Here is a 23,774-nt window from a genome sequence, read left to right on the forward strand (position 1 = left end):
CTCCATGTAGATCAAAACCTACATTCCCAGAAGGACCTAATCCAGCAGTCCTCTTCAGAACAGAGTCCTGTGATATGCCCACACTTCAAGCCCAGGAAAAAGTTTTTCTCTGTAGATAAGGAAGGAGTACCAGCCACTTCTGTAAGAACCCAAATATTAAAGCGTTCACCAAGGAGTCTGATTATGAATTTAATATCACCTGGCTTGCAAAGGTTCAAACTAAATTTATCTCTCACAGATATGCAAAGCCTAGAAAGCCAAGCTGCCTGCTAATACCAAGGAAAAGAGAATCTTTCATAACTCTCTTGAAGGTGCAAAACTGACTGCACAAGTGATGCACTGGGTGATAAAGGACTGTATGGAAAAGCAGTGTGTCACCTACTGGCTCAGGCACACTCTGACTCAGAGGGAAACGTGACCCTCCTCTTCCTCACCACAGGTTGTCATCTTATTGCAAATCCACAAAGAGTTTGGAAAGCAGAAACCAGAAGCCTCAGCACAGTCACCCACAGTCACCCACCCACTTGTCCCATGTCCATTGTTCCCTTGTCTTCTGACGCCTCCTCACCCAGGAACTGCCACTGCATCATTGCTGGGCAGCCTCCTCCATCACCAGATGGACACAGCCATGAGCAGCAGCACAGTGAGAATCAACCTGTGCCAGGGGAGCTTCTGGCTGCACATCAGGAAGAATGACAACAAAAGGGCTGTCAGGCTTTGAAAAAGGCTTCCCAAGGAAGTGATGGAATCCACATCTGGACTAATTACCCTGGAGCCACTCAGCTGTAAGAAAGTTTCCACTCAGAGTGGAAACTCCAGTAGAATTGATGTTCTCACCTTCCTTTCTGTAACATGGAACAAAGGATAGATTGTTCAACCAAACGGAGCAAATAAGATCACTGCTGTTATTAAAAGCAGCCTTTGTAGGTGACACACATAGGGCCTTGTTTGCTATCCCAAAACAGAAGAAAACAACAGTAGGGACTAAGGAGCCAGTGGGGTTTGGCTGTCTGGGAAGGTGCTGGCTCCTCTCTAAACTTCTGACTGCACTTGTGTTTTGTACTTCCTGAAACGGAACATGGCTTATGATTCAAATAGTTGATAATGTTTATTTTAAGTCAGTAGAAAAACAAACAACACAATCCATTGAAAGATCATTATACTTAGAGTGAATAAACTAGAGTACATGTTCATAGGTCCCAACCCTAGCAACCTATAATTTTATTATATTTGAAAATGTGTGGTCAATTGCCTACCAAAATAAGCATTGACCAATACCTTTGCAAATTAGTCATGGGTGAGGAACATATGTGGAGATACATGTTTATCTTTCTGCTCTCTGCTCCTCCCAAATGTGTGATTTCATGACCATTCAAGATGACCTAAGTCCAGAGCACACTCTTTGCATCACTGGTTGTGTGCTTCTGCCACTCTCAAGTCACCATGAACTCCTTCAGCTCCCTGATCCTCAAAACCTCCTGGCTGAGGCCATTCTGCTGTGGCTGCATAAGGGCTGCTGCTGCCAAACAGAATGGGGTGGCAATGTAGGGCAGGGAGGGATGAGTGCCTTTACAAGCAGCACAGACATCACTGGGAAAGGCTGCTCCTGCCAGCACAGCCCAAGGAAAGGCGAGCACACGTGGCACCAGCACAGGGGACATGCCTGCAGAGAGTGGCAGCTGTTCACTCACAGCAACAAGTGATCGCCTTCCTGGTGGGACCCTGGAAGGAATCTGGCAATGAGAAAAGCCTCAGCCTTTGTCTTTGCTTTGTGGAACAGGCACCAGGGCAGACAATAACCATGGAATGGAGATATAATTACAAATATAGGGATGTGAATTATGGCAGGGCATGGTTGTGGTCACTGAACTGCTCTGGGGTGTCTGACTGACTGACTACTGTGCCTAAAGCCAGGTGTCTGAGCAGCTCCCCCCTCTGGAATGGTTTAACTCCAATCATTTGAGGCTGATTTGACACTTTCATGGAGATAATGCAATGAATGTGTTGCTTCTCAGCATATACATATATATATATATATATATATGCATGCACACATATGAAGGCTTCTCCCTAAGATTGCTTCAAAGAGAGCAAAAGCTATAGGAGCCATTTATTCACTGGCAAATAAAACACAGTGGATTAGCGATGAACAAATAACCAAACACTTTATACAAGTCAATTAGCACTTGTTGAGAAGGATGCACTGTCAGTGTAACACTGCTGCACAGCACTGGAGAGGCTGTGATCACTATCAGGAAGAAAGGGCAGTGTGACACTACCCTAGAAAGTTTTCTATAAAGTCTACCATGAGCAGTCTTGAAACGGTCTCTTAGCAACAGTCAGTGAAATACCTTATCATTTCTTTCAATTAACATGCAGCGAATACACATTTTGTTTTTAACTTCCAGAAAGTAAATATTGCTTTGAGTTAAAATAACTGATATAAAAACTCAGAAAAAAATGTATATTAACCTAAATTCATAATAACTGGTAAAATTAAGTTGTCCACATACTGATGAAAAAGCATACAGTTCTGAATCTCCCTCATTTTAAATTCCAACTATACAATGCACAATAAGACAGTACAAATAGAAGGAATATTTAAGACAAAATAAAAAGGAAAATACTGTGCTTCTGTACAAGTAGGTCAAGAAGGAACTTCCAATTAAAGCAATTTCTTGCACTATCATTGTAGAGTTGTTTGTAATTTCATCCAAAAGAGGACAATAACCAGCCCAAAAGCAGAATCTAAGACTACCGTGATAATTCATTTCATCTGTAATGGAAATTTCCCTGGTTAGAAATTCTGACTGAAAAGGATGGGCTATCATACAAAGAAACAGAATATAGAACAAAGATTTTATCACCACAGATGCACCAACTTTAAACTGCTAAACCCTTAAAAGCTTGCTTCACTAGAGAGCAAAAGTAAATCTAAAAAAGAGGATTACCTGGGCGGAACTGCTTCACCACAACAAAGCACTGCCGAGAAGTATTAAAGATCAGGATTGACACACTGAGGAGGAAGATAAAAAAACCAAAAGATCAATGCTTTATGAAGAATTAATGCAGAACTATTAAACTTACATCTTGTGAATTTAATTTCAACTACGTAAATACAAGTAAGATTTATTACTAAAGCTGCAACACAACAAGGTCATTGTCCAAAGTCCATCTAGAGGGATAGATAATAGGTCACGTTCCCAAAGCCCTTTTTGCTCAAAATTAGGTCCCTTTTGTCTCCTGGCATGCAAAATAAGCACCAACCAATTCCTTCTTCCCAACAGGAACACCACCACCACTCTCTCTTCCAGTCTAAGAACACTGGTACTAGAAAGCAAAAAATTCTTACAAATAAAAACATTTTTTTCCCCTTATATCAGTCTCAAATTAGGATAGTCTAAACTGAAGGCACAGTCTAGTCTCTTTCAGAGCCACTGACTTCTGTATAAGCACAGAGCATCTCCTATCTGCAGCTACTTGCTGAGCTCAGGTTTCAAAACAGACACCATCCAAGTACAATTTTGTACTAATTTAAACCAGTAGTTTCAACTGCTACATTCAGTGGTTCTTTGGCTGCTTGCAATACGTGTCATGGGCACACCTGACGGGCTGAGTATTTGGACATGCTCTGGATGATTATGCTCTCTCTATTATCATGATGCTCTCTGCTTGCCTAGTGCACTCTTGGGTTTTACTAGTTTACGAAAATGCAGACAAAAGTTTTTCTCCTTAGTTGGTAGCTGATTGCCACCTGAAAAAACAAGTGTGTATTTTGCTCATTACCATGGCAGCATTCTCTCATTTGTTCTGCCTCACTGTATGCAATCGAGACGTTAATTCATTATTCTATGAATTCTACAATAGATTAGACTCACAATGGCAAATTTGCAGGGTTGAGTCAAACTTTCAACTTTCCTCTTAAAAGAGCTGTATATTTATATTCACTATTTGATTTAATAATGAAGTCTTAAGCTGCCAAAGAAAATGCTATCTGATGATTATTAAAAATAATGTTAATGTTTATTATAATAATATATAAAAACCAAAACAGAAGGGAGAAGTCCAGATGTTAGTATTTATATTCATGCTTGCTATTCTCAAAGACTTGCATATTGATGGCTTCCTGCCCCGGGAGATGCCATTTCCAGGCAATTTTAAAGCAAAGGTTTTAGCCTTCAGAGAGGCCAGAAAAGAACATTCACTCTGTTTTCTGGCACTAGGGTTCTTTCTGGAATATCTGGGAGTTTGTGTAAATTGCTGGAAGAAATGAAGTTAAACCACAGGCCATAATACTTTTAAGGTTACTTAAATATTATTCTTTTATTCTTTGATTTTTCTTTCTTTTTATGACTGTTCCTCTCCCCAAAGCAGTACTGTCTGAGGGCAGACACTGCTCTAAACAAAAGGGGAAAAGGAATTACTGCTACTGAACCTTTGTTGTTTTGTCCACGGGCACTGCCTGAAACTGGAGAGAGCAGCAGCCTAAAGCTGCTGATGAAGAGTGGAAGTTTCCTGAAGCAGATGGTTGCCCTTTACCTTTCTTTACATCCACCACCCCAGGCCCAATCTTCCCTTTGGCTTGCCTTCTTCAGCGCGTCTCATTAAATAACTCATACCAACTCATTAAAAATGGCTCAGCTATTAGACATTATTTTTTCCTAGGAGTCAATCACTTGAGATTTTTATGGAACAGATGGGAAAATTAAAAACAATCTGTCAGAATTAAGGAACAAGATCAAATTAGCTGGAAAGGAGTAGCAGCAAGTTATTACAATTGTCTGCTTCTCACACCATCTTGAGATGAGAGGGTACAGAAATGGCACAAATCTGTAGAACTTTCTATTTAATTACTTCTAATTTTCTGAGAGACTGACAAACAATTTTGAACAGAAATTTACATTTTTTAACAAACCACAACACATGAGCTCTAATATTTCCTGTCAGAGTTGGAGAGTCATGGAAGAAAAGTTCTGAATGATACCTTCTTAGGAGGGGGGTAACATTGGGAATGCCATTTGCTGTTTCTTTGTTCACAAGAAAGAACATAACATGAAATATTTCCAAAGGTCACCAGGTCTGTAACTTCTGAAAACCTGCTGAAGGCTGCATTCAGGACAGTTATTTGAGTACTATGCAAAGTTAGAGCAAGACAGTTCAACTGAGCTAAGTGGAGGAGCATCACTCCCATTTTCAATGGGTTTCCATATAAAGACCCAAAATATGGGTTCAGATGATTGGTCTGGCATATAAGGAAAATATTTATCTTCTGCAGTTTTAAACCATCATACAAAGAATTCACTAAAAAATTAATTTGAGGTTGCTATTTTTACAGATGATACAGGCTACCAAAAAAACCTACTACAAATCCATTAGTAGGTCCCAAAATCTTTCATACCATGGGGTATTACAGAGGTATTTGATATATCAAGGCAATTAAATTACCTTCAAAATATTACAGCCAGACCTATTTTAGGGTATTATATACAGTTTTTAAGTGAGGAGTAATAAATAAATAAATAAATAAATAGAAGAATAAATGCCCAGCCACATTCCCTACAAGAAGGCAGTAATACTATACAAGAATTTAATCTACAATGGAAATCAAAGGTTCTAATGTAGCAACAGGCTTGATGTCTAAGAGGATCACAAGACCACTTTTCAATTTTATTTTACAAAAGCAAACAATACCCAGATATAAAAGCATCACAATGAATCCCAAGCTTCCATCCAGGCCTTAAAACAAGCTATAACACCTTTGCACTAAGGAAACAATGTCTCAGCTTAGACCTGCTAATCTTTACACTTTGTGTGGCAGATTACTTTTATCATATTCCAGAGGTGTGGATCTGTGCTGGCTATTCCTCCAGCAGCTGACTTGGAGGGAAATCAGTGGTGTAAAAGGAGAGGTCAGGAATGCAAACACCACTGACCAGCGAAGGAGATTTGGCTCCTCCACACCACATCTGGCAGTGGCTGCATCAGGGACTACAACCAAACAGAAAAATAACTTACTAAGAGATGACAGGGTGTATATAGTGTCTTCCAGGGCTGGTGAACACCACAGGTTTACTTAGCCCTCAGCCCAACCTCATCCTCAACTTCCCACTGCAGCAGCTCCCACTCACTTTAGACATAAAAATAAATCACTAATTACAGTAGTTTTCCCCAAAGAAAGCATGCATGTAAACAGCTTACTGTGAATGACATTGTTCTTTCTATAAATATGGGAGCAATTAGAGTAGCTTTAAAATATTTTAAGAAAGATCTGTACCTAAAATATCACATACAAAGAGCATTTAACCTGTATTTGAGCTGTTACTATACTCAAGTTTGCAGTTGAAGTGTGTCTTGGCATCTAACATGATGTTTTCTGAAAGAGATTCCAGCTATTGAGCCAAGGGTCTCATGAAGCATTTAACCATTAAAACTTAAAAAAAAACCTTAAGTAAAATAGGTATTAGGATTCTCTGAAGGATATTTGACTTCCCTAAACTAAGTCAATGTGCAGAAATCAGACAGCTGACCCAAGGACACCGCAACATAAGAGTGCAGAACCTTAATTCCTCCTCCACCTTTAAGACTTTAATGAAAAGAGAAAATACCCACCTGAATACAACCTTTACAGCTGAAAACACCTCTGAGAATAGTTTAGAAAATTACTCCATTGTGTGCCATAGAAAACTACTTCCACATCTTTCCTTCCCCAACATAGTACAGCTCTGTACTTACTGAAATCACAGTAACTGATGCTTTGTGATATTCCAGCTCAGCAGACATTTAGCTAGAAATGCTACAGCTTCACACTCTCAAACCTGAGAAAGGAAGGTGGTGTTTCATGGAGCAATGCAAGACACAGCACTTGACCACAGCAGCTCTGAGGTAGGGGACAGATGAAAACTGACATCCTGTTAAAATGTGCACACACATATATGGACCATGCAAAGCTAATTCTTCTGAAATACATCCCTGCAGTTGAGATCAGCAAATGAACTTTACCACTTAAACGTGTACTTCTAGGGCTATAGTTAATCCTCATGCAACTGCTGACACTTACTAATTGCTTTTCATGAGACAACCTTTCAAAATCCTTTAATAAATAAAGATTGATGCAGTCATTCGTTATTCTTAGATGTGGCCTTAATGCTGACTTTACAAATGTGGATTTGTAAAGTTGTACAAATTAAAAATAATTTTAGCAAATCTCCACAGTATAGCAACAGCAAAGACAAGGACAAGACTCCTGTACTTCTGTCAGTGAGCTAAGACCCTCAAGGCTGGAGATGAGAGCGTTTAATGACAATCTTCTACTAAAAACTAAAATACTAATATATTAGGTAAATGTTGAGGTAACACAGGCAAAGAAATTGACCTTTCTTAAATCCTTTGTAAGAGCAACTCAGGAGCTGCGTGTGTCAAGCATGGGTATGTGTATGAGACACACAAATTGTGATCAGAAATGAATAGTGGAAGATAAAACACCTAAAAAGCCCCTGACATTAACATTGGAAGCCAGGACTTCTCAGCTATTAATCTCAGCCACTTTCACCTACTTTTAAAGGTTAAAAAGTATCTCAAAATTAGTTTAAAGCCTGTAAGTGCTGCCTACAAACAACAATCTCAGCTCCATGGGGGGAGACTTTAGGAACTAATGATGTATGATTTCTCAAAAGCCACAACAAACCAACCAAACCAAACTACCAAAACCCCTCCAATACTATTAATACAGCGCCTGCAGTATTTCAGTTACCATTCTCAAAGAAGACAAAGAAAAAGGAATGGCAGATTCCAAGGAGACACAAAAACAACATGCAGGAATAAAAGCAAGTAAGTGATTTAATCAGCCCCCTTGACTCTCAACAGATATTTGGTTTTAAAAATCTCTTTGATACAATCAGAAGAAAATAATCAAATGTAGTGTGCAACCACAGAAGTATTTAGAGATGCATTCATCTCTGTTGGAGAGCATGTGAATATAAAACATACATTTCATATTTTTGCCCACATAGCTCATAAAGGAGAAAATGTCAAGATTTACAAATCATACTAGATGAAAAGTTAGTAAGAAATAAATAAATAATTTAGAAGTACCATAATTGTTTTAGCTTTAAAGTATAAATTTGTTTTTCTTCTTGAACTCCTATGAATTTGGCTTTCTTTGGTCATAGAAGGATGACAAATTGATTATTCATAGTTTTCCATGTTAAGTCTATCATTCCATCTAGTCTTTTTAATATACTGTGTTTGAGAAATATCCCAGATCACAAATAAAGTAGGTTCATAAAATGCTGAGGGGGTTGAATGGACCTTAAAGATCCTCTACTCCCAACTCCCTTTGCCATGGGCATGGACCCTTGCCACCAGTCCAGATTGTTCAAGGTGTCCAACCTGGCTTTAAACACTTCCAGGGCTGGGGAAACCTGTTCCAGTGGCTCATTACCCTCACAGTAAAAAATTTCTTCCTAATATGTAACCTAAATTTCCCCTCTTTGAATCTGTACCTACTACTCCTTGTCCTGTCACTACAGCTCCTGATGGAAAATCTCCCTCTGGCTTCTCTGTGGGCCCCCTTCAAATCCTGCAAGGGGCTGTGAGGTCTCCACACAACCACATTCACGTTTGTGAGCGTGTCCTCTCCTTCTTTGAATCTAAAATGATTGTGCTTTCAATTTGAAAGTGATAATCAAAAACCACCTAAACTTGTTGGAGAGCCAACACTCAAAAGCAATTCTGTGGGAGAAGTCAACTTTCAGCACAGCCTACTTCATCTTATTTCAACATCATTTTTGATGTCCATAAGAAAAAATTGTATGTAGCTCCTGTGCCACTTCTGTATTCAAATTAACCATCCATTTCACAACTGGACACATCCTGAAAACCTCTAATACGGTGTCTAAAGCACTGTCTTCTTCCTTTTATCAGCACAGCACCCAGTACCTTAAGCCAGAGGAAACAGCCCTTCCTTTTCAGAACAGAGATGTAATAAAGCTGTAGCCTTTGATTACTCTCCAGTACAATTCCTTTAGTTTCCCAGAGCTTTCACTATAATGCAGATAGTGCTGAGATTAAATGTGTGTGCTTGCACAATCTTTACTGGGTCATTTAAGTCTTCCTTCAAAGCATTTTGCATCTTTCAAAGGCCAACATGAATCCAATTGGCTGCTTAAAATGTGGCCTATTTTGTCAAGCTATAAGCTCTTGACAAAAACATTCCCCCTTTCATACTAATCACAGATAAAGTGGATTTGGCAATAGATAATTAGAGACATCTAAAAGACTTCTGTATTCTGATGAAATTTGAATGCTTTCCCTGACACAACATAAATATTTAATACTAAATAAGCCCAGAATAAAGTGGTGAGCCACGTATGCTTAAGAAAATAAATGTTACTTTGGAGAAAATCAAAAGCAAGATTGGTTTCAGTAAACTGAACTGCAGCAGGAAGTTGTTCATGACACCATAAAGCAGGAAGCATATGTTTGGTTAATCATCAGACCAGTGTAAAAATGAACTAAGAAGCGGTAACAAACCCATATAAATGCACTTTTAAAACACAATTTTTATCTACTTGTAAAGTAGAAATTTGTATTGCCAGCCAGAGAATATGATTAGGACAACTTCATTGGAATAAACAATTCTCTCAGTAACTTATTTTCATACAAACAAACAAAAAACAAATAAAAAGAAAATTCAACTGCAAAATAAATGAGACATCAAAGTATGCTGCTCTCAATAACATTCCTCAAGTGTCATATCTTGGCCAGTATCCCAGGATACCCTTAGAAATGACACATTACATCTCAATGGGATTCTTTCAACAAATTATTTTCATAAATAAATTCAGGTTTTATGCTAACTTATTTGATTAAATACAGCTTTATTGGAATTATGTGCAACAGATGTCAGAGCCTGATGGGCTTTTCTTCCAATTCCTAATTATCTGTGAAACTTCCATTTATAAATGCTATCACATAGTAAGACCAATAAATAATCCACCTAAAAAGCCTAAGTATGGCTCAAATCCATTCTGAAATGGCAAAAGTGAAAGATTTAAAACACCATCAGGTTTCAAGGACAGCTCACAAAACAAAAAAGTTCAAGTGCTCTGCACTGAGGTAAGGGAAACCAGCGACTTTGTTTATTACCTACCAAAATCCAAGTATGATGTGCATAACACAACCTTTCAGTTATACCTTTTGTCAGGTATAACTGCACAGTCTCAGTACCATCAGTGAGAAACTGGTAGTTGTTCACATTTTCCTCAATTTTCCCATTTCTAGATAAGATTTAAATCATTTCCTCTTTTCCAAGAGATATTTTCAGCTACAATTCTAAAATACAGGCACTCCAATTACAGAACATTTCCTAGCTTTCTTAAGATTATTTTTACCAATCCCAAATGCAGGCCATGATCATGCTACTGTCTCTAGACCAACTACAAACTCTTGGCACTCTTCACACAGAACAGGTTTATTTCAAAATCACCTGAAAGCAGAGGGAAGACTCTTTCTGATTTCAGTCATTGTAAGAGAATAAACATATTGATTTATTTTGCATATTATTGGAAACACTAAAAAATTCCCTAGACACTAGTAAATACTAGAAAAAAATCCCTAAATTTGTAAAAAAACCAAGATGCTTCTAATCTGGATACCAGAAGCCTGTATTCAGAAATTTATGACCAACCAGCCAAAATTCTTGTGTACCTGCTTAGTTATAAGAATTTTCATGGATTTGATTCTTAAAATTAGGCAAATATTAAACTTCCCATTGAAGCAATGCCTTCAATAAAGATTTTCTTGCCATTTTACTCTGTTTCAGTTATACAGCTCTGGGGTGCTTTCATATCACAAGCCTAATAAGATGAAATGAGAATCTGAAAATTTATCATTTCATGTTTCTCTCTGGTAACTTCAGAGCATCTCATTTCATGTTTCTCTCATTCCTATGCTTTTATTTAGACTGGATCCCAAGATAACAACATAGTAACTCATTTTAAAGGACAGTAAATATGCCTGCAGAATTCCTGGCACAAAAGCAGAGAATCTGTCAAGTCTTCACTGTAGAAAACCCCAAAAATGAACAACAAAAAACACAGCATTAAGTGCATTTTATTTGCAAATATCACATGCAAACAAATAGTGTAATTACTTGGGTTGAAGGAAACTAATAGGCTACTGCATTTTTTCCTTCTAATACCAGGAAAATTATCATTATCTTAATAACATCCTTGATAGACAGATATCAAGCCTAGACCTGAGTGTTTTCAATGACAGTGATTATAAAACATGCCTTCCCGGATTATCTTATTGCTTATTGGTAAAAACAGTTTCTTAGTTTTTAATTTTAAAAAATATTTTCCCCACCATACTTCATTTCTCATTCTGTCATTGATCACTATTTTTTTAATAATTAAATGATTCTGGCCTGTTCTGTAATGTTCCTTTACATTTTGTGATAAGTGGTGATTTCTCTCCTCAGTTGTTCTATCCTTTGCATGAACATGCCCAGCCTTCATTCCCTTCTCTCAGCTATTATTTCCCTAAACTTTTCATCACTTTTGTTTGTTGAACTACCTCCAGTTGATTTTAAACAGTGCATTATCTTCCACACTATCTTTGAAGATAATCAAGAAAATTCCACATCATTGACACCCTGGAGGAGACATTACAAAGACAAACAAGGTTTACAGAACAACAGCACATAATTTAAAGTAAAAAGCATATACCACCCAAGACAAACTTTTTTTTTTTTTACCTGTAAGGATGTTAAAAAGCTGTATTTTAAAGCTACTGTGATAATTCTTGCACGAAGAAAGCATCTGAGTTAAATTTCATGGTGTCTTATAATACACTAAGACATAAACCAGAAAAATACATACAGGATTAAGTTTCCATAAAGCCCAAATGATCTGGCATATGAAATAGGAGAAGGAATTTAATCCACTCCTATAATGTGGTCAGGGCACATGACTTCCACCCTGTCTCCATAGCTGCCTGCTCCAGCCAGCGAGCCAGAATAGCAACCGTGGCTCCTGCAGGCCACTGGCCGGCTCTGGTGACCCATCCCTGGCTGGCTCCCGTGGCCAGAGCCGGGATGCAGCCGCCTCCTGGTGCAGCTGCTGGGCCACATTCCTCACTGCCCTGGGCAGCCACTCGGCCAGGTAACTGCACAGCACAGCCTGGGCATCTTCCTCCTTCTGAGTTTGCTCATTTTTAACCTGCCTCGAGAACCCTGCTTCCCCCCAGGTCTGGGACCTGCAGCAAAGAACAAGCCCAAGTGGGGATTGCTTTGGTTTCCTTCACCCTGGAAACTCACTCCTGATGGAAAACTACACTTTGCAGTTGTCTCTGTAACAGATAAAAGTGTAAAGTTGTTTCCTCTGAGGAAGCAAATTAGATTAGGAATTGTTTTGTTTTAAATGTGAGACAGATTAATCTCTTTATCTGAAAAAAAAAAAAAAAAAAAGGCAAATCTTATAAAGCAGGAATATAAGAATAAACTTGCAGTTTTATTAATTAAGAATTTTTTAAGTCAGGAACTGCTGCTGAGTCACTATGACATGTTTTTGAAGGGGTACAGTGCACAGGTAGAGTTTCAAGTCTTTTAGTCCAAATGCCTTTTATTCTTCACATGGTATTTTCAAAGCTGAGAGGAACTCACATAACTATTTTGCACACAATTCAGTCTCCTCAAATTTGTTCTCTTTTAAATGCAATGAACTTTACAGTGAATTTTTCATACTTTCAAATAGAGAGGTAGACATAATTTTGTTTTGTCAACTAGGAAAAGGTACAGTTGTGTCCCTGTTCTCAAGAGTTATTACTCAAAGCACAGAAGGGAGCACATGACTGTACACTGACCTTCATCTGTTCCCAAATTATGCCTTTTAAAAGCCTTGAATCTGTTTAAGGGGAGCTGCTGAAACCTGAAACGAACGTGGTCTATTGCTTTATAAAGTAGATGAATGTAGAACTTAAGTATTACATTTCAGGCTCTGTACTAAATATAGCAAAATTAGGATGAGGGAGAATATAACTGTAACCTGAGTCTGGTTTTAGAGAATAATTTTTTGTTACAGGTATTGATGATTACTCTGTTACATTTAGAATGTTTCCATTTCTAACAGAAAATCACCACAAATTTGCAGAAGGAAAATGCTCTCCTGATAAAGATTTTTATTTTTAAAAGCTGGGTCCTTAAAAAAATTAACAGCTCTTCAGCCCTCAAATCACACCCCCACAAATTGCTAACCAGTTCAGACAGACCCAAGTCTAAAAAAAATCTTGAAATACACCTTGCATCTCAATTTTCATTGCTTGCACTCTGCTTGATTTTCATCAGGATATGTTTAATAATGACCAAACACATCATCTTGAGTATTAAAGGGAAAATTACACTTAATTAGAAAAGTAAGCAGTGCATAACTGCAGAAAGCATCTTTTGCAGAGTGCCTAATGCAACAGGCCAAAATTATGTAACTTTTACAAGCAACACTTCAAAAAACTTGTTCAATAATTACAGTGAAGAGGTAATCAAGGATTTTTACTTCATTCATTTTTAGTAAACTTCACTGCTGTTTCTAATGACATAATTAAACCTTCCAAGGAGCTCTGATAATGTTCATCTGCTTGTTTCAAAGCAAGATTAACTTAAATCTAACTCCACAGGACAAGAACAATAGTCAGCTCATTATTTTCCAAAAGAAAAATGGCTTAGAAATTGACAGATTTCTTCACAAGTTTGCAAATTTTTGACAGTTTTCAGATGGGAACTGTAATACTCATTACCCATTTAACATGCTTGCAAAGTCATAGAAACCTTCAGGATGTAAGTGGCTTTTAGAAATCATCTGATCCAATCTCCTGTTAAAAGTCACTCTAAGTTAGGCCTGATTTCACAGAGCCTTGTCCAGTCAAGGTTTGGATTTCTCTAAGAATGGAGATTCCTCAGTTTCTCTGGGCAAAGCATTCCAGGACAAAATTATTGTCCATGGGTGTGTCTGTGTGTCATGGATCTTCCTTCTGTTAGAATTTAAACCTAAATATGATAAGAAATGCTGCTTCTTTTGTCTGTGCTGACATACAGGTGATTTTTGACAGCAGAGGTTCTGAAGGTTTGCCTTAACATAGTTCATTGTGTAATGGGCAATAAATTGTATGTAACTATTTCTGTCTTTAAGTGGCAGGGAGTGATCTGGAATACACAATTATTTGTTCAATGTAAATTACAGCAGTGCTTTCAGGACTGATGTTTAGTTCTGAATGATCTTGGTCTTAGGAAAGCTCATGAACCACATACTGTAGACTCATTCCCAGATCTGCAATAACTAAAGAAAGAAAAGAAATAAAAGGAAAAAAAGGAAAACTCATATCAATTCTGCTATTTTAACTTGTGCTAGAGTCACACCACCAGAGTGCATATGGTTAAATGATCTGGTCCTACTGCAACATATAGTGAGGTTTTAAAAGATGACTCACATCTAAGAGAAATGAAGTGACTACTGCAGTTCTTGCGTTTTCGTCTTTCTATAATTTAATCAGCTGTTCATCTGAACAGTTGGAAAGGACACATTTATACCACAATAACTTAATCTCTCCTGGTAAATATTTTCCTGCATCTTCTGATACAAATTTATTAAATATTGGCTTATATTGACCTAATTTTAAGTGAGACAGAGCACTGGGGTCCCAAAGGAACCCAGCATACAATCTCTTGGTTCACTACCATGCAGCAAGGAAGTCAGTCTTAAGCATGTTTACTTGTGCTGCTGATAGAGGATGACAAATAAAGACATGGGTTAGGCATAAGGTCTGCTTTTATATGATTACACAGTTGTTTTTTCAATTCATCATCACTAAATTCATAATACATATCAATTCTTTGTAAATATATAATATATACATGTGTTCTTTACACATCCGGCATTCCAACATGCTCAGTTCAGGTAAACAGCCCTATTACAGGCACTTGGAGTATTATATTAGTCCTACAGAACTTCTATAAGTAGTAAGCTATGAATATTTATGAAAAAATATTAGGAAAAGGGATCTTAATGCTGGAAAACATCTACAATCTTTTTCAAGCAGACATACACACTAGGAAATTCTGACTAACAGAACATGTGTCCCAGAAACCTCCCTTTTCAATATTTATCCTTCATTAACCGTAATGAACCTGTAAGAGCTCTCTCAGAATAAAGTTCTCTATAATCTTCAGGAACTAGTTAACATAACTTTTCCATATAAAAAGCATTACAGCTATTAAAATACAGCAAAATGTAGGGCTTTAAAGTATTATGAGGGATTTTGAATCTGACTAATGTATTGGATAATAACTGCCTTCCTATTCACAAAAAAAAAAAAAAAATTATGTAAACCCATGGATTTCCTATGCAGAAAGTTCACATTACTACCTTTGGTGTCAGAAGCTGCAATGAATTTCCTTGTAAAAGAGTGTTAGACACTCTGCAGTTCAACAGTAGTCACTAATAAGTTCGGGTGGCAGCTGTTGTACATCTGAAGCTAACAAATGTTATGTGACCAGAGATGACTGGCATGACATGTGGCTGTTGCCTTTTTATAAAGTTATGTTCTCAACTATTTTAAAAATGTCCACAAAAGTCCTTCAGAAATACTGTTCCCAAGAAGTTCATGGAAAACTGATCCTTTAATACTTACCCCACTCAGTTAGTTGCATATATTCACACATTATCACACAGTGATAAACTAAAGTTTAAACAAAAATAAAATAGTCATACAAATTCATCTGGAAGTCATGTTCTCAGCACTGTGACTTGAGGCTGGATTCACTTGCTTGAATGGGCATATATTAAATTTCCAGCAATCAATTATCATTTCAGCCTTTGTATCTGCCATCATAAATTCAGGCACATGCCCATATGGACAGACAAAGTGCAAAGACAGAACTGTCTTCCAGGCAAATTCCAAAAGCAAGTGTGAAGTTCAGTATTGAAATATCACTCCCTTTTCTGTCTTCATTCTCAAGCAGTACAGGCATTTTTAATCTAGCTAATACTTTCCCAGTCTTCCTGAAAATTTTACCTTCATAATCTTTATATAGATAAAAAGTGTTGCTAGAATTTTATATCCCTCCCAGGCACCCACACACATGTAAAAACTCATGTCATAAAAAGACTCATGTAAGGACTGACTTAGATGCTTCCAACAGAGAAGAATTTCCAAAATTCAACTGATTTTAGTTATTTAATGCACATGAAAAACACATCTCTTGATGTGGTTCTGGTTATGTCACAATTATGACACTAAAATTAGTGTCTTGCTATATTTTTTACATTTAATAGATTTAGAAAAGCTTTTTCTTGGAAAAAGTTGATACCTTGCTTTTTATTTTTATCTTCTAGCAATTGATTTTTCAGTGAACAGATTAAATATTAATACTTTTTTTAAGACATATAAATTTATTCGTTTTTAATAACACTGAGAATTGGTCTGTTTTACATACACCTTATTTGGTATAATCTTGTAGGAACTGATCTTTGAAGTCAAGAGTTAATTGCTTTTCTTCCTCGATCAGAGAAATAAGTTTGGAAAGACAGAAGAAACTCCTTCCTTCAGGAAATAAAATTCCCACTTAAAAAAGAGGATTTCATACAATCCAAACTTTCAGTTCCATCTTCTATGTAGCCATTAAAATGTACAATAAATTATGGAGTAAAAGTCTAATATTGGAAAAGTCAAGCACAGACAAAACATATGAAAACATAATAAACCACAAGGAGATTTTTAACTTTCTACCAATTCTACTTGAAACAGTAGAGAACCACCTGCAAATATTACACAAGAAGTGAGAATTGAATAGGAAATTGGAGGAAAGAGAACATCAGCAACACTTGACCAATAAAAGAGAATACATATGAAATATAACATGAAGACAATGGGAAATAACATGATGTTATTGTTACCTGTCATGTGTCCTCATAAAATCCCAGAACTTTTTTGTGCCATTCTGGGGGGAAAAATAAAATAAAATCAGTCAAATTAACTCCAACTGAAAAGTTACTGCAATGAAATTTAACAAAACTTAAGATGCCTTTCTTTGAAAACTTAGTTGGTTTTATTTATGAGGCCAGTATTCTGAATATTGACAGTTAGTATTACAGACACTGAAAACTGTCTTAGGACAGCTCAAAATCTGAGACCCACAATACTATGATGACAGCTAGCATATGTTTATTGCAGTCTTCAGGCCCAGTTTAGGCCACAGCATCAACTTCAGCTGCCCAGTCTAACCATTCACGGTACCAGGAAGCTATAAACAACTATGTTTTAACCAATAAAATAACCCACAGGTATGTTCTTCCATGTCCAGAAATGTTCTTACCTTGAGAACAGCTCAGCACTTACCTCCTAACTAAACCCATGTGGGATCCAGGAGCAAGACATCTTCCACCTAACCCCTTATGAGGACCAAAACAGGAGTTTTATCCACACCTAACATGCAGGGGTCACACTCCACCCCACACAGCAGCTCTTCCTCTGCACTACTGGTGGTGCTGCGGGCACTGTCTCACAGCAGGCTTGAAAACACAGCAATCACTCAAGAACTGGGAGACAGAAAATGCCTGATTTTCTCAAGATGGGCCAATTCCTGTCCTCTGTCAGCTTAAAAAGAACAATATCCACTACAGCACAGCTGACAGTAACCTCTGAAAACAAGTGTTCTTTCACAGTTATAATGAGTCCATATACCTTGCCTATATTTATATTATACCTTCTATAGTTACCTATAGCAATTCATACACATTGGTTAATGGAGATGCATGTAACTCTTTACTCTGTTTACTGAAAGTGTGATGGTGTTTTTCAGGTCAAATACAACTCCAGAGATTGTACTCCCAGGTCAGTTTTAAGTCTGTGTTTGGAATCAGTATGATACCAGAGGAAATTCCCATGGTTGATACCTTTTTCTTATTACCGACACAAAAACGAGACCTGCTGAAAACCTACCTACCTAAAATACACTTAATGTGAAAAGCAGCACTTGACTTCTATTATAAAGTATGGTTAAATGGATGATCAAACCCTGAGTAACTGGTTAATGATTTAAAGCAGGTAAATGTGAGCAACGAGAGAAGAATCAAATTCAGTTGGTGGGTAAAGGTGCCAACCAATATAGACAGGCCCTTCAGCTCTATTACAGATGTCATGGCTACCAAGTACACAACAGCTGGTGGGGATTAGATAACAAGCACTCTGGTTCAGAGATTAAGCCCCTGAGCTTTATGAGTTTACCAAGCTTTTTGGAAGAGGGACTGTTTGCTTGCTAGCTGGGTTTTCCTTCATTCCCACAACTCTAATTATAAACAGTTGTTCACCTCAAGAGAAACTCTAATCCGCGCTTCCATTGGTGTCTGCACATACCTTCTGTTAGCACTGACAGGAATCGGACGTGTGCATTACAGGAGGAGCCCTGTCATTGTTCAGATGCAATATAATGTTGAAAGGGAAGTAAAGACAGCAAATTCTCAGCGTGAACTGAAATATTAAAGCCATTGCTTCCAAATCTGAATGTATATCCAAGTCATTCCACCTGGTGAGAGATAGAGGAACAACTTTGATAGGACTGTGATATAACACACAGCTGCAACATGGGCTGTGTTGTATGGTAAGATAATTTAAGGTATTAAATGTGTAAGGTCAGCTCAATCTTTCTGTAGGTTTATTTCTACCTGCTCCAGGACAATTTGTTAGCAGACTGCTGAGCAATTTTCCATGTAACACGAATGAACTGGAGAACTTTGTACCAAGGGTAATGTCTTCTGCATGTAACTTCACACTGTTTCTCTAGTCTCAACCTTGCCCTGCCCTCAAATCGTAAGTTGGTGCTACCATCATCCATTCTCCCTTTGCAGTGTTCACTTTGGAGAAGTGCGGGTGTCCAGCTACTGGAGATGTCAAAAAAAGCCTGAATCAAGTTTCCTCTTGCATTAATTTAGGCTGCTAGTCCTGTGATACTTCATTCTAACATATGATCCCACCAAAAATCTTCCTGGCTCCTTCCTCTTGCCATCATTTAGCAAATTATAGAACCTGATTGCTTTGGAGCACTTATGAGAGGGTTTCAAATAGCTGAGGAAAATTACACCCTAGAGAATCATCCTCATACAGATGGGATCCATCAGAACTGAATGACCTCTTTGCAAGGATGAGCTCTATTACCATTAACAGAGCCTACCTCACAGACGTGCATATAATTTTTAGCAGAAAGTAAAAGAAGCAACTTAGTACCTAAAAAGAAATTAATAAGAAAATAAAATCTGTATTTTTTATTTTCTAAGCCCAGATGAAGCACTTTTTCTAGACATGATTTGATTAGTCTAAGACTCAAACTCAAAACCAGCCACAGGCTAGATTAATTTGAGTCAAGACATTGGTTAGTATCATATACTCTGACTGGACAATGCTTACTAAGATATTTTCTGCCTATATTTGAATTAAAAAGTTATTTCATATGATCAAGTTGCACCTGTCCAAATAAATAAATCAATAAACAAATGAAACATTCCAACATCTTTTTGTTTACAGTGGCAGAAACTCAAATGAGCCTCATTCATACTCTATTGTTGAAGTCAAATGTAATTTGAACCCAACCGAATGGAGCTGAGTTTCTATTGTACCCAATGCATGGCTCTTTCCTAACAGACTGGTAGGAAGGTTGCTAATTATTAATAGCATGTAAACAGTTACCAATGGTTCTTATGCTGCTTTACATACTTTACAGAACATTAATTCCAGACAGCTTCTAACCAACTATATCAAGCTGCATGTAGTATCTCTATCTTATCTTTGAGACAAAAGTATTACTTGCTGAACTGATCAAGATTCATGCTTTTAAAAGCCAAGTGGCTATGATTACTTGTTAAACTGTTCCATTCTGTATATCCTGGTCTTTGGCAAAGCTCTGCTATCACCACAGTTACAGATAGCTGCAATATTAAAGGTATCAGTGGTCAACATCATTCCTGAAAAAGAGAAGTATCTTTGTGAAACACAAAGGCTCTCCAAACCCCTAACATTTTTCATTTTAATAAGCATGTGTAATAATTGCATTATTAGCAGTAGTCCATTCTCCAATGCCTAGTAAAGAACAATCACAGTATCTCTCAATGCAGTGAGAACTGAGTATAACATTGCTAGGAGATCTAAACATTGATGACAGGAAGGAGAAGGGATTATTTTATGACATTTGAGAAAAATTAAAAAAATTATTCATCAAACAGGAAATGTGTCCTGTGATGTTTATAAAGACAAATATGTCAGAACTATTTTACACTAGTTTTAATCAGTTCAGAATAGCAGTTCTGATACTGCAGGAATCTTGTGTAACACATAATCGATTTGGTAAATCTTTAATCACAAAGTAATCACACTCTAGTTCTGTGCTCAGTGATCAAGTTCTGTGATGTTGCAACACTCAACTAGTGCATATAGTATGTGTAAATTAATGAAGCTGTATTCCAGGAGAGGCAGCATGTGAGACAATTTCGTTTCACATTACACAGAAGATGGATCACTTACATAAGTACTAGTTGCATAAGAAAGCCATTCCAGGTCAGACGAGATGTCCATCTTGCCTGGCAACCTGTCTCTAAAATTTAAGAACAGAGAAAGCACACAGCAATGCTTCCCCAGAACACTCTTCCAAGTCTGGCAAAAGGCACTGAAGGGTGGCAAAAGACAAAAAGGCACCCAAATCAATCACAGTCCTAATTCAACTCTAAAAAGTAAGCACAAATAGCCATTTCTGTACTACCTGAAAGTGTGCCAAAAGATCATACTGTCTGTAAGAGTGACTTGGTAATGGCATTGATAACTTAATCAGAATTAACATCAGCTCACTCTCAGCTTGACAGTCTGCACAAGGAGACTCAATGCCTTTTGGTTCAAGTGATTCCAGGACAACCAGGCACTGCCAAGTGCTCTCTGCTAGACAGGTGTTGACAGTGGCTCTAAGTTCAGTAGATGTGACTCCTACGTGCACAGATCTGTTTATATCCATACTTGATCTTCACATTCTCTACCCTGCTACCATCCTTGAGATAATTTTCCAAAGACTCTTCCTGCACCAGCTCAGTGCCATAATTACAGGCAGGAGTCTCTTCACATTGTCTGTAAAGGATAAATTGGACCTGTCTGCAGCCTATCAAAATATCATTCTTCTTGACACATGCCCTCTGGCTAAAATGCCTTAAGAATCACTGTGCCAGGAATATTGCTGTCCTTTGCTTTCCTCTACCACCTGAGGCAATAAAACATCTGAACAACAAGGTCAAATCACTGCCAGAATGCCTAAAGGACAACTCTTGCTTGCTAGAGGAACTTACCTAAGACTTATCCCAGGCAGGCTGATAAAGAAGAGAAAAAGGACTTTCTGTGCTAATGATGTAGAAAGAAACATTCACTGGCACTGACTGTAGGGCCATACTGGGTATGCTCCATATCTGACAGACCCTGGACATGCTCTGACACAGGTCACTGGGAGTTTTCACTCTTCACTTGGGGCAGCTTCAATGCTTTCCACCTCCTTTTCCCTGAGGGCAGTGCCAATGCCACTCTTCTCAGTCTGCCATCTGAGAATCTCCTGAACCAGATCTTACATGAGGAAATGTGTCTGCACAGGTACCAATCATCACTAATAGATTGATACCATCCTTTAAAAAAAAAAAACCCAACCCAAACAAACCAAGCCACTCAGTCTGGCTCTGTGTACAGCCCTCCTGAAACTCACAACTTCTCTGCAGATGCAGCTTTTTAAAGCTAGAAGAAATAATTCTTAAACACAATTTTAGAGAGAGGCCTTTCCTCAAGGATCATTCCAATAATCTCCCCAAAGAATGACATCCTTTTTATAAATAATTTAATTGAATTAGAGCTGTGGTACTCCAGTTATAAGATGCTACTGAGTTTCAAGGTGAGGAAGAGAAAGGATAGGGATGCTGTAGTCCATGCCATGCAGCTTATGGTAACCTTGGTACACTGCCACACTAAGGGCTGACACAGCAAAAGTCTGTAAAACCATGAATCACACAGAGATGGTGAATGTGAAAAAAAAAAATATTCACTATTTCTTATAATCTAGAAGTGCTATGTCATATCTGGATACCTGGGAAAAAGGCTGAGGTTTCTGGGCACTGATCTGCCTCATCTCAATGAACCAGCTCTCAAGTCCTGCAGCTGCACAGAGAGGTTTGCCTTACTCTTATGTATAAAAGAATTAACTGACAGCTTCTTAAACAGCTACAGACAAACTACATTACATGTATGTTTTAAACATATGCAATTAAAGGCTTATTCTTCTTAGATTTTATTAAAAGTTTTATTCTGAAGAGTAAACTGAAAACATGTTGGTGTAACAAGTGGAAGAACACTCACAAAACCACTCTAAATGCTTCCTTTAACTTCGTGTCATAATTTTTTCATAACATCACACGAGGGTGTATAAAATAAATCCTTCACACACAGGTTTACAGTAACAGATTTCCTGTAGTTACTCTCTTGAGAGTTTTATTCAACAAAACAAAATTAACATTGGATTGTCACTTATTTAATGCCTCCTTGAAATGAGCTCTGGACAGACAACACACAAGTGAAAGAGAAATGATCTTTATCCAAAATCTACTTAAATCTCCCATATTATTTGCCTTATACAAGTATTTAATAATTTAAAAAGTGACCAAATTAAAGGCACTACCTTATGTCATCTCCCACATCTATCCACAGAAATCTTCTGCTTGGGCAGAGAAAGTCTAAGTGGCTAAGAACTGTAAAGTTACACCAGAATGACCTCAGTAAAAAGGTTTTGGACCTTGTATTACATAGTTTTGAAGAGAAAGGTAACAGGCCATGCAGGCAGATCACTTACAATGCAGAAGACATATTTACAAAATATGTCCAAAATAAGCAAATTAACATCACACATAGCACTAAAAGAGAAAGAAAATAAATCTGTCCATGACAATGATTAACTTCTTTCTGTTTACATTACAGGAGAGACAACATGAGGTTTGGCGACCCATTGTGAAAGGAACTAAACACATAGAGTGGGAACAGTTCCTGTTCAATGATCTTACAATTCAGTTAGAGCCCAGACAAAAGTTGATGTAAACAAACAGAGGCAGTTAAGAAAAATGACAAATACATTATGATTTAGATAAGCTACATGCACTAGTGATGAGGGTTAAAATGACAAACAACAGTCATGATCCCCCAGTCTCTACCATCTGGATTGGGTTTAAAGCAGTCACCCAAGAAGTAAATGTTCCATATTTGTGAAAAAATCCAATTAGAGAAGTTGAAGCAATTATAACATAAAAATAACTCTGTCTTCATTGCTCCATTTACTCTGTTTCCACACTCCTAAGACGCAAAAGCAGTTAATGTCATTAATGCAAAGGGATAATGAGCATTCTTTATGTAATAAAATAATTATACTATAAGTACAGAAACACAGATAAGAGAATTAATTGGCAAATAACAGCTTAAACCAGAGTCAGCTAAGCCAAGCAAGAGTGAGGTCCCTGTTTAATGATTTACATGGACCAAAGCAGTAAAACTCTCTAGAGGAATAATCAATTTTTTGCTTTAATTTCTGCTCTCAAAAAAAATTTTTTAAAGGTTTGAGGGTCATGCTTTTCTTTCAAAAAGTGTAAAACTTGTTTTTCTATTGCACATCCAGTCTTACACAAATGTATTCACACAGTTTAGTATCAATGTGCAGAGAAATGCCCCTA

General features: G+C 37.5%; 1 protein-coding gene across 2 annotated transcripts in view; it reads right to left on the reverse strand.

Annotated features, from left to right (window-relative positions):
• NUDT14 (nudix hydrolase 14) overlaps positions 1-23,774 on the reverse strand; it is a 59,455-nt gene that overhangs the window by 14,531 nt on the left and 21,150 nt on the right. Inside the window, exons 1-3 of one of the 2 annotated variants that reach the window (XM_015631321.3) lie at positions 18,406-18,495; positions 16,947-16,990; positions 2,952-3,016 (exon numbers count right to left, since the gene is read on the reverse strand). In XM_015631321.3, the coding sequence (XP_015486807.1) occupies positions 2,952-3,016; positions 16,947-16,963 (82 nt within the window). In that variant the 5' untranslated portion in view covers positions 16,964-16,990; positions 18,406-18,495. Of the gene's footprint in view, positions 1-2,951; positions 3,017-16,946; positions 16,991-18,405; positions 18,496-23,774 lie in introns of those variants that run through there. The other variant, XM_015631320.3, reaches the window with a different exon arrangement.

The sequence above is a fragment of the Parus major genome, chromosome 5 (assembly GCF_001522545.3).
Source record: "Parus major isolate Abel chromosome 5, Parus_major1.1, whole genome shotgun sequence".
NCBI lineage: Eukaryota > Metazoa > Chordata > Aves > Passeriformes > Paridae > Parus > Parus major.